Source organism: Macaca nemestrina, chromosome 16, assembly GCF_043159975.1.
Source record: "Macaca nemestrina isolate mMacNem1 chromosome 16, mMacNem.hap1, whole genome shotgun sequence".
In the NCBI taxonomy this organism is placed as follows: Eukaryota; Metazoa; Chordata; class Mammalia; order Primates; family Cercopithecidae; genus Macaca; species Macaca nemestrina.
In genome coordinates, this window is record NC_092140.1 from 74,156,906 (window position 1) to 74,169,628 (window position 12,723).

The 12,723-nt window shown below is 41.8% G+C and overlaps 1 protein-coding gene across 2 annotated transcripts in view; it reads left to right on the top strand.

Annotated features, from left to right (window-relative positions):
* Window positions 1–12,723, top strand: part of CNMD (chondromodulin) — a 36,213-nt gene that overhangs the window by 13,583 nt on the left and 9,907 nt on the right. For both annotated transcript variants that reach the window (XM_071081276.1, XM_071081275.1), the window contains exon 4: window positions 1,645–1,758. In XM_071081276.1, the coding sequence (XP_070937377.1) occupies window positions 1,645–1,758 (114 nt within the window). The remainder of the gene's footprint in view (window positions 1–1,644; window positions 1,759–12,723) is intronic.

Sequence of the window (12,723 nt, forward strand, 5' to 3'; positions counted from 1 at the left end):
TTGTCACTGGACCTGGTACCATTTCTATATCATCCCAACACTTGCCTCAACTCAACAGAGGACTGATAAGGTTCAGATTTGTGCTAGTATCTCCATTATTATACCATAAAAATTGTAGGCCTTTAATATTATTTTAGGTTCACTACTCCTGAAACTAATAGCAGCAGGGGAGAGTAAACATTCTTGGGACAGAACGTCCTGTTACCCATCATGTCCTCTGTGGGTAGAACCGGGGCTGTGCTGTCAGCCAAGACTGGAGCTTTGAGGTTGATGTTTCCCTTGAGGCAGGTTTTAGGCAGACCAAGAGAAGATATTGTTTATATCTCTCAGGAGACAAAAAAAAAAAAAAAAAAAAAAAAATCCGAGTCCTTGGGTAAGGTATAGAAGGAAAGTTCAGGACCAGGTGCTGTAAAAAGTTTTACTGTTTACTCTGGGCTCAGTAATTTAGGAAAATTCTGAATTCATAGAATTAATTAATTTGACCAACATCTTTCGAGAACCTTTGTGGGATCACCAAAAAAGAAAACAAAAAAGATTCAAATACTGATCTCAAGAAGCTTGTAACTAAGTAGGCTATGTCTAGTTGAGTAATTATCCCAGTTGAGGAATGAAGAGGGGAGGACTTACGGGAAAGCAGAGGAAAGATAGCTGCTTAGGCCGAGATGTTCAGAGAAGGCTGCATGGAGACGGTGGCATTTCATCTGAGCTTGTGAATATAGATGGAATAACTAACATACTCTGTCCCAGCTCAAATATCATGCCCTCACTGAGTCACCTCCCCTGAATATGCTGTCTAAATTACCACCTCATCATTCCTGTCTTATTTTTCTTCATAACAGTTATTACCCGACTTTATCTCTGTTTTTGTTTGTTTCTGTTTTTTTGAGACAGAGACTTGTTCTGTCACCCAGGCTGGAGTGCAGTGGCTATCTTGGCTCTCTGCAATCTCTGCCTCCCAGGTTCAAGCGATTCTCCTGCCTCAGCCTCCCAAATAGCTGGAGTTACAGGAGCTCGCTACCACACCCCACTAATTTTTGTATTTTTACAGAGTTTCACCATGGTGACCAGGCTGGTCTCAAACTCCTGACCTCAGGTGATCTGCCCACCTCAGCCTCCCAAAGTTCTGGTGGCATGAGCCACCGTGCCCGGCTGTTTTTGTTTTGAGACGGAGTCTGGCTCTGTCGCCCAGGCTGGAGTGTAGTGGCGCGATCTTGGCTCACTGCAAGCTCCGCCTCCCGGGTTCACGCCATTCTCCTGCTTCAGCTTCCCGAGTAGCTGGGACCACAGGCGCCCGCCACCTCGCCCAGCTAATTTTTTTTTTTTTTTTTTTTTTTTTTGCATTTTTAGTAGAGACGGGGTTTCACCGTGTTAGCCAGGATGGTCTTGATTTCCTGACCTCGTGATCCACCTGCCTCGGCCTCCCAGAGTGCTGGGATTACAGGCGTGAGCCACCGCGCCTGGCTGCTCGGCTGTTTTTTATTATTGGTAAATAATGCTAAAAGGTAAGTTCCATCAGGGCAGTTTCATCTCTTTTGTTCATCCCTATCCCCAGCACCCAGAAAAGCATCTGGAACACAGTAGACACTCAATAAATGGAATAAATAAACAAACGGATAGATAGATGGATACACTTTTGTTTCATAGGGCATCACAGGAATTCGTTTTGCTGGAGGAGAGAAGTGCTACATTAAAGCGCAAGTGAAGGCTCGTATTCCTGAGGTGGGCGCCGTGACCAAACAGAGCATCTCCTCCGAACTGGTGGGTACCAACATGCCTGAGACAGTGAGACTGCTAGGCAAACATTGTTCGAAGGCACAACCCTTTCGGTTTTTATTTTTATTTTTATTGAGACAGAGTCTCACTCTGGAATGCAGTGGCGCTTTTGGCTCACTGCATCTGATTCTCCTGTCTCAGCTTTCCAAGTAGCTGGGACTACAGGCACGCCACCACGTCCAACTCACTTGTATTTTTAGTAGATACGGGCTTTCACCATGTTGGCCAGGCTCTTCTCGAACTCCTGGCCTCAAGTGATCTGCCCGCCTCAGCCTCCCAAAGTGCTGGGATTACAGGAGTGAGCCACCGCGCCCAGCCTAAAGGCACAACCCTTTTGGTTTCTAGTATCTGGATAGGTTCATGACTAGATCGTAAATTCTATTTCTTCTCTGCCAAAGGAATTTAAACTGTTTTTGTCCTACTGGGGTCAAGGGATACTTCTCACATGATATAGCATATTTAAACGTTTTGGGAAGCCACATTTTAAAGTGCATAAAGGGGCTGGGTGCTCATATGGCCTTATTTGCCTGCGGTTAGGGAACTATCTGGTCTGTGGTTAAGACTCCACAATAGAGGCAGGCATGGTGGCTCACGCTGGTAATCCCAGCACTTTGGGAGGCTGAGGTTGGCAGTTCATCTGAGGCCAGGAATTTAAGACAAGCCTTGACAACACAGCAAAACCATGTCTCTACTAAAAACACAAAAAATTAGCTGGCCGTGGTGGTGCGTGCCTATAGTCCCAGCTACTCAGGAGGCAGAGGTGGGAGGATCACTTGAGCCCAGGAGATTGAGGCTGCAGGGAGCTAAGATTGCACCACTGTACTCCAGGCTGGGCGTCAGAATGAGACCCTATCTCCCAAAAAAAACCCAAAAACACACAAAAAACAAAAAACAAAACAAAACAAAACCCAAAAGAGACTCCACAATAAAGACAAAGGACTCCACAAGATAGAGTCTTCATTAAAGGGACCCACGATAGCGAATCACACAGCCTCCACTGGAAAGCAGCCACAGGGCACTCATCCCCCACCCCAATGCCAGCCAGCTTCACTGAGGGTAGTTCTAATTGTTTTGCCCTACATTAAGCTGAGATAGCTCCTCCTACAACTTCTTCCCACTGGTTCAGGTTCAGCCCATTGAAGCTACACAACATATATCCAATTCCTTTTCTATGTGTCAAACCTGTGAGGTTTTAAAACATGTTTCTTTCATTTATTATTAATAACTTGCCTTTGAGCTTGATTTTTTTTAAAATTTAGGAATTGCATACAGTGTTCTAAAGACACATTTAACAATAATACCTTTCTTTTAATAGTGGTTTAGGGCTTACAAAGTGGTCCCATTGATTATTGTCTTTTATTTGAGTTGTGGCAGGAGAGGGTGGAGAGAAAATGGGCTTTGAAGTCAGAAAGACGTGGATTTACATCCCAGCTCTCATACTCCCTATGGATATTGTCATCTGCAAGCTGGGGGTATGCACACAGTACCCATGGCCCTGAATCTACCTGATGGTTGACAGATGGCTGCTGCTCATTGTTAATTTTATTATGATCATCTTTGATCCTCCCAGTATCCCTGAGAGGAGGTAAAGCAAGTATCAGCTCCCTCAAGGCAAAAGAGGAAAACTATGGGTAAGCAAAGGTGCCTGGAAACTGCCTGATTGTTTGCCCCCATAGGAGCAGCTGCAGGCAGTGTCTCAAAACAGAACAAAACAAAAGCTAAAAAACAAACCTGTGAGTTTGTAAAGCTGGCTACCATTCCTCTGTTTTCTCTTTTCTACTGTTTCCCATCCATCCTGTGAGATGTATTCCAGACCTTCCTTGCTCTGGTCATTCTCTCCTGATGGTGTTCCAGCTGGTTCCTTATGAGCTGTGCTGTTCAGAATCAAAGGCCATCTTCTCGGTGCGAATATGTTATACTAAGTATAAAAATGGGACCAAGACCTCCTTTGTTCAGACCCTTGAACTTCTCTTATTGCATTACCATTTTTTATAGTCATATCCCTCAGTTTCTGTCATGAAGACTTCAGTGAACTATAATCCTTGCCATTTTCCCTATAAATGGACCCAGAACTTGTTCTCTCCTGCCTTCTACAAGGACCAATTCCCCAACAATGGCTGACCCAAATTTAATCATAAGTTTGCAGTATATTTTCTGGGTTTTTAAATATATTTTTCCCTGATTTTTTTTTTTTAAAAAGACTTTGTTACTGTAGGAAATTTGAGAGATACATAAAAGTATATATACAGATGGCCAAATAGGAACAGCTCCGGTCTGCAGCTTCCAGCATGATCAACACAGAAGGCGGGTGATTTCTGCATTTCCAACTGAGGTACCTGGCTCATCTCACTGGGAGTGGTTAGACAGTGGGTGCAGCCCACAGAGGGCAAGGCAAAGCAGGGTGGGGCATTACCTCACCCAGGAAGCTCAAGGGGTTGGGGAACTAACTCCTTCCCCTAGCCAAGGGAAGTTGTGAGGGACCATGCCATGAGGAACAGTGCCTTCCGGCCCAGATACTATGCTTTTCCCATGGTCTTTGCAACCTGCAGACCAGGAGATTCCCTTGGGTGCCTACACCACCAGGGCCCTGGGTTTCAACTGGGTGGCCATTTGGGAAGATACCAAGCTAGCTGCAGGAGTTTGTCTTCATACCCCTGTGGGGCCAGGAACTCCAGCACGACAGAGCCATTCACTCCCCTGGAAAGGGGGCTGAAGCCAGGGAGCCAAGTGGTCTACCTCAGTGGATCCCACCCCCATGGAGCCTAGCAAGCTTAGATCCACTGGCTTGAAATTCTTGCTGCCAGCACAGCAGTCTGAAGTCGACCTGGGACACTTGAGCTTGGTGGGAGGAGGGGCGTCCACCATTACTGAGGCTTGAGTAGGCGGTTTTCCCCTCACAGTGTAAACAAAGAGGCCAGAAAGTTCAAACTGGGCGGAGCCCACTGCAGCTTTTCAAAGCCGCTGTAGCCAGACTGCCTCTCTAGATTCCTCCTCTCCCGGCAGGGCATCTCTGAAAGAAAGGCAGAAGCTCCAGTCAGGGGCTTATCGATGAAACTCCCATCTCCCTAGGACAGAGCACCTGGGGGAAGGGGCAGCTATGGGCACAGCTTCAGCAGACTTAAACGTTCCTGCCTGCGGGCTCTGAAGAGAGCAGTGGATCTCCGAGCACAGCACTCAAGCTTGGCTAAGGGACAGACTGCCTCCTCAAGTGGGTCCCTGATCCCCCATGCCTCCTGACTGGGAGACACCTCCCAGCAGGGATTGACAGACACTTCATACAGGAGAGCTCTGGCTGGCATCTGGTGGGTGCCCCTCTGGGACAAAGCTTTCAGAGGAAGGAACAGGCAGGAATTTTTGCTGTTCTGCAGCCTCTGCTGGTGATACCCAGGCATACAGTGTCTGGAGTGGACCTCAGCAAACTCTAGCAGACCTGCAGCAGAGGGGCTTGACTGTTAGAAGGAAAACTAACAAACAGAAAGGAATAGCATCAACATCACCAAAAAGGATATTCACACAGAAACCCCATCCGAAGGTCACCAACATCAAGGAAAAACCAGTGCAAAAAGGCTGAAAATTCCAAAAACTAGAATGCCTCCTCTCCTCCAAAGGATCACAACTCCTCGCCAGCAAGGGAACAAATCTGGACAGAGAATGAGTTTGACGAATTGACAGAAGTAGGCTTCAGAAGGTGGGTAATAACAAACTCCTCTGAGCTAAGGGAGCATGCTCTAACCCAATGCAAGGAAGCCAAGAACCTTGAAAAAAGGTTAGAGGAATTGCTAACGAGAATAACCAGTTTAGAGAAGAAATTAAATGATCTGATGGAGCTGAAAAACACAGCACGAGAACTTCGTGAACCATACACAAGTATCAATAGCCAAATCCATTAAGCGGAAGAAAGGATATCCAAGATTGAAGATCAACTTAATGAAATACAGCATGAAGACGAGATTAGAGAAAAAAGAATGAAAAGGAATGAACAAAGCCTCCAAGAAATATGGGACTATGTGAAAAGACCAAACCTACGTTTCATTGGTGTACCTGAATGTGACAGGGAGAATGGAACCAAGTTGGGAAACACTCTTCATGATATTATCCAGGAGAACTTCCCCAACCTAGCAAGACAGGCCAACATTCAAATTCAGGAAATACAGAGAACACCACAAAGATACTCCTCGAGAAAAGCAACCCCAAGATACATAATCGTCAGATTCACCAAGGTTGAAATGGAGGAAAAAATGTTAAGAGCAGTCAGAGAGAAAGGTCAAGTTACCCACAAAGGGAGGCCCATCAAACTAACAGCGGATCTCTCGGCAGAAACCCTACAAGCCAAAAGAGAGTGGGGGTCAATATTCAACCTCTTAAAGACTTTTCAACCCAGAATTTCATATCCAGCCAAACTAAGCCTCATAAGCAAAGGAGAAATAAAATCCTTTACAGACAAGCTAATGCTGAGAGATTTTGTCACCACCAGGCCTGCCTTACAAGAGCTCCTGAAGGAAGCACTAAATATAGAAAAGAAAAACCAGTACCAGCCACTGCAAAAACATACCAAATTGTAAAGACCATCAACACTATGAAGAAATTGCATCAAACGGGCAAAATAACCAGCTAGCATCAGAATGATAGGATCAAATTCACACACAACAATATTAACTTTAAATGTAAATGAGCTAAATCCCACAATTAAAAGACACAGACAGGCAAATTGGATAAAGAGTCCAGACCCATCGGTATGCTGTGTTCAGGAGACCCATCTCACGTGCAAAGACACACATAGGCTCAAAATAAAGGGATGGAGGAATATTTACCAAGCAAATGGAAAGCAAAAAAAAAGCAGGGGTTGCAATCCTAGTCTCTGATAAAACAGACTTTAAACCAACAAAGATCAAAAAAGACAAAGAAGGGCATTACATAATGGTAAAAGGATCAATGCAACGAGAAGAGCTAACTATCCTAAATATATATGCATCCAATATAGGAGCACCCAGATCCATAAAGCAAGTTTCTTAGAGACCTACAAAGAGACTTAGACTCCCACATAATAATAGTGGGAGACTTTAACACCCCACTTTCAATATTAGACAGATCAATGAGACAGAAAATTAACAAGGATATTCAGGACTTGAACTCAGCTCTGGACCAAGCAAACCTAATAGACATGTACAGAACTCTCCACCCCAAATCAACAGAATATACATTCTTCTCAGTACCACATCACAATTATTCTAAAATTGAACACATAATTGGAAGAAAAGCACTCCTCAGCAAATGCAAAAGAACAGAAATCATAACAGTCTCTCAGACCACAGTACAATCAAATTAGAACTCAGGATTAAGAAGCTCACTCAAAACTGCACAACTACATGGAAATTGAACAACCTGCTCTTGAATGACTACTGGGTAAATAACGAAATAAAGGCAGAAAGAAAGATGTTCTTTGAAATCAATGAGAACAAAAACACAATGTACTAGAATCTCTGGGACACACCTCAAGCAGTGTTGAGAGGGAAATTTATAGCAGTAAATGCCCACAGGAGAAAGCAGGAAAGATCTAAAATCGACACCCTAACATCACAATTAAAAAGAATGAGAGAAGCAAGAGCAAACAAATTCAAAAGCTAGCAGAAGACAAGAAATAACTAAGATCAGAGCAGAACTGAAGGAGATAGAGATATGAAAAACCCTTCCGGCTGGGCGCAGTGGCTCAAGCCTGTAATCCCAGCACTTTGGGAGGCCGAGACGGGCGGATCACGAGGTCAGGAGATCGAGACCATCCTGGCTAACACGGTGAAACCCCGTCTCTACTAAAAAATACAAAAAACTAGCCGGGCGAGGTGGCGGGCACCTGTAGTCCCAGCTACTCGGGAGGCTGAGGCAGGAGAATGGCGGGAACCCAGGAGGCGGAGCTTGCAGTGAGCTGAGATCCGGCCACAGCACTCCAGCCTGGGCGACAGAGTGAGACTCTGTCTCAAAAAAAAAAAAAAAAAAAAAAAAAAAAAAAGAAAAACCCTTCCAAAAATCATTGAATCCAGGAGCTGGTTTTTGGAAAAGATTAACAAAATAGATAGACCACTAGCCAGACTAATAAAGAAGAAAAGAGAGAAGAATCAAATAAACACAATAAAAAATGATAAGAGGGATATCACCACTGATCCCACAGAAATACAAACTACCATACTATAAACACCTCTACACAAATAAACTAGAAAATTTAGAAGAAATGGGCAAATTGCTGGACACATACACCCTCCCAAGACTAAACCAGGAAGAAGTCGAATAACAAGGTCTGAAACTGAGGCAGTAATTAATAGCCTACCAACCAAAAAAAGTCCAGGACCAGACATATTCACAGCCAAATTCTACCAGAGGTACAAAGAGGAGCTGGTACCATTCCTTCTGAAACTATTCCAAACAATACAAAAAGAGGGACTCCATCCTAACTCATTTTATGAGACCAGCATCATTCTGATACTAAAACCTGGCAGAGACACAACAAAAAAAGAAAATTTCAGGCCAATATCCCTGATGAACATCAATGCAAAAATCCTCAATAAAATACTGGCAAACTGAATCCAGCAGCATATCAAAAAGCTTATCCACAATGATCAAGTTGGCTTCATCCCTGGGATGCAAGGGTGGTTCAACATACACAAATCAATCAACATAATCCATCACCTAAACAGTACCAATGACAAAAACCACATGATTATCTCAATAGATGCAGAAAAGGTCTTCAATAAAATTTAACACTGCTTCATGCTAAAAGCCTTCAATAAACTAGGTATTGATGGTATCTCAAAATAATAAGAGCTATTTATGACAAACCCACAGCCAATATCATAGTGAATGGGCAAAAACTGGAAGCATTCACTTTGAAAACCGGCACAAGATAAGGATGCCCTCTCTCACCACTCCTATTCAACATAGTGTTGGAAGTTCTGGCCAGGGCAATCAGGCAAGAGAAAGAAATAAAGGGTATTCTAATAGGAGGAGAGGAAGTCGAATTGTCTCATTTTGCAGATTACATGATTGTATATTTAGAAAACTCCATCGCCTCAGCACAAAATCTCTTTAAGCTGATAAGAAACTTCAGCAAAGTCTCAGGATACAAAATCAATGTGCAAAAATCACAAGCATTCCTATACACCAATAATAGAGAGCCAAATCATGAGTGAACTCTCATTCACGATTGCTACAAAGAGAATAAAATGCCTAGGAATACAACTCACAAGGGATGTGAAGGACCTCTTCAAGAACTACAAACCACTGCTCAAGGAAATAAGAGAGGACACAAACAAATGGAAAAACATTCCACGCTCATGGATAGGAAGAATCAATGTTGTGAAAATGGCCATATTGCCCAAAGTAATTTATAGATTCAATGCTATCCCCATCAAGCTACTACTGACTTTCTTCACAGAATTAGAAAAAACTACTTTAAATTTCATATGGAACTGAAAAAGAGCCCGTATAGCCAAGACAATCATAAGCAAAAAGAACAAAGCTGGAGGCATCATGCTACCTGACTTCAAACTATACTACAAGGCTATAGTAACCAAAACAGCATGGTACTGGTACCAAAACAGATATATGGACCAATGGAACAGAACAGAGGCCTCGAAATACTGCCACACATCTACAACCATCAGATCTTTGACAAAACTGACAAAAACAAGCAATGGGGAAAGGATTCCCTATTTAATATGGTCTTGGGAAAACTGGCTAGCCATATGCAGAAAACTGAAACTGGGCCCCTTCCTTACACCTTGTACAAAAATTAACTCAAGATGGATTAAAGACTTAAATGTAAGTCCTAAAATCATAAAAACCCTAGAAGAAAACCTAGGCAATACCATTCAGGACATAGGCATGGGCAGAGACTTCATGACTAAAATACCAAAAGCAATAGCAACAAAAGCCAAAATTGACAAATGGGATCTAATTAAATTAAAGAACTTCTGCATAGCAAAAGAAACTATCATCAAAGTCAACAGCCAACCTACAGAATAGGAGAACAAATTTTTGCAATCTATCCATCTGACAAAGGGCTAATATCCAGAATCTACAAGGAACTTAAATTCACAAGAAAGAAACAACCCCATCAAAAAGTGGGTGAAGGATATGAACAGACACTTCTCAAAAGAAGACATTTATGTGGCCAACAAACATATGAAAACAAGTTCATAATCACTGGTCATTACAGAAATGCAAATCAAAACCACAATGAGATACCATCTCATGCCAGTTAGAATGGCAACCATTAAAAAATCAAGAAACAACAGATGCTGGAGAGGATGTGGAGGAATAGACTGTTGATGGGACTGTAAATTAGTTTAACCATTGTGAAAGACAGTCTGGTGATTCCTCAAAGATCTAGAACCAGAAATACCATTTGACCCAGCAATCCCACCACTAGGTATATACCCAAAGGATTATAAATCATTCTACTATAAAGACACATGCATACGTATGCTTACTGCAGCACTATTCACAATAGCAAAGACTTGGAACCAACCCAAATGCCTATCAATGATAGACTGGATAAAGAAAATGTGGCACATGTATACCATGGAATACTATGCAGCCATAAAAACGATGGGTTCATCGGATTTGCAGGGACACGGATGAAGCTGGAAACCATCATTCTCGCGAAGTAACACAGGAACAGAAAACCAAACGCCGCATGTTCTCACTCATAAGTAGGAGTTGAATAATGAGAACACATGGACACAGGGCGGGGAACATCACACACTGGGGCCTATCAGGGAGTGGGGTGCTAGGGGAGGAATAGCATTAGGAGAAATATCTAATGTAGATGATGGGTTGATGGGTTCAGCAAACCACCATGGCACGTGTATACCTACGTAACAAACCTGCACGTTCTGCGTATGTATCCCATAATTTAAAGTACAATTAAAAAAAATTAAAACAGTTGAACTCATGGAGAGAGAGAGCAGAAGGATGATCACCAGAGGCTGGAATGGTTGGGGGAAGGGAGGATGGTAATGGGCACAAAAAATAGTTATAAAGAACAAAAAATAGAAAAACTAAATAAGACCTAGTATTTGCTAGCACAGCAGGGAGACTGTAGTAAAAAATAATTGTACATTAAAAAAAAACTAAGAGTATAACTGAATTGTTTGAAACAAAGAATAAATGCTTGCAGTAATTACCCTCATGTGGTAATTATGCATTGCATGCTGGTATCAAAATATCTTAGGTAACCCATAAGTATATATCTACTATAGATCCACAAAAATTAAAAATAAAAAAGAAAATAGGTGTAAGAATCTTAATTAAAATATGAGTAAAAGGAATATAGCAATATGTTGAATAAGTAACGTCATGACAAGGTTTATTTCAGGGCTGTACAAATGGTTCAATACTGGGACATCTTAGGGAAAAAAAGTATAGATAATAAAAATTACATACAATTATATAATTCACAAAAAGCTAATGCTAATGTTTTGGTGAATTTTCTCCGTTGTGTGTGTGTGAGAGAGAAAGTGATAGTCTTTCCATAAGTGAAATTATACTGTTGTATAGCTTATTATTGTCATAACTTTAGTTCTTCTAAAATGTAGATTATAATGGACATAATGCTTTATCACATGATTATAATTTTAAAAGTCTTTTATTCTTAAATACTTTAGATATCTTCAATTTTTCATTAGTTTAAATAATAACAATAAAAATTACTATTTTTAAATAACATCATTTACCATGGTAAATAAATTCGCCATGATGGTGAATGCTTTTATATTTAAATCTTTGTCTGCATCTGATTCTTAGGCCAAAGAAGTAGATTATTTGTCGTGTGTTTCAGTTGTTTATGTCATGCATAATGGATCCTCTAGTGGACAGAAACAAATTCAGACAATACATTTGTGTGAATTAGGAATATATTTGGCTGTCAGTAGCAGAAAACTACCCTTAGAGTAACTTACACAAACTGGGATTTGTTTTTCTCCACAGTAAGCAATGCGGAGGCAAGTGGCTGCAGGCATTGGCTCAGTGGCCAGCATTTCTGTGATTTTTAAAAATCTTGCCTTCCAGCTCCAATCGGTTGCCACTGCTCAACCTCTTCCTGACTTCCTTAGTTGGCATTCAAGTAAAAATGTCAGGAAAAAAGAGGTTGAGCAATGCCAACCACGACTTCCCTTTAATCAGGAAAAGCAGAAGGCCTCCCAGGCCCTCAGCATACTCTGGATCTCGCTGGCTAGCACTGGTCACCCGGGCATCCCGGATTGCTGGAGAACTAGAGAAAGCAAGTGTCTCTCCTGGGGCTGGGCTCACTGCTGCTTCCAATAAAAGGACTATGTTACAAGGCAGGTGAGGGAGGAAGGAGATTGGGTAGGCAACCGAAAGTACATACTTCAAGATTTATTTAACATTCTTAGCGTGGAGGATGCATCTATATGCATTATCCCAATCACCCCACTCTTCCCCACACACTTTAGACTAAGATGGGGTAGATTTATGTACCACTTGCTTTCATAAATTTTTCATCAGTTTTGTATAACTTTAAAAAGCTACAGTACTCAAAGAGCATTCATTTCCTGGATGCAGCCATTTAATTTAAGGTAAATAACTGGATTACCTGACTGTTAGCTTCCTCCAATAACTTTAAGTTGTTTTAATGCAGCCATAAGCCTGAGGGAGAAAGCATAAATGAAGTACCGCTTTTAGCTAAAAATTAGGAGAAAACATTTTAATTTCTCCAAGCTATTGCAAACTAATAAATACATGAAAGGAACAACCTGGCAAGATAAATTTGTCTCCTGGGTTATCAAACCATTCTCAGCATCTCACTGTGGAAGAAAATCCAAGGTTTAACTTTGAAATCTCAGTGGTGTGCTTGATGCAAGGAACATCTGAAATATGTGTTGTTACAGCTGGGAAATGGAGAAATGGTTTATGTTAAATAATACTTTGAACCGAAGACAT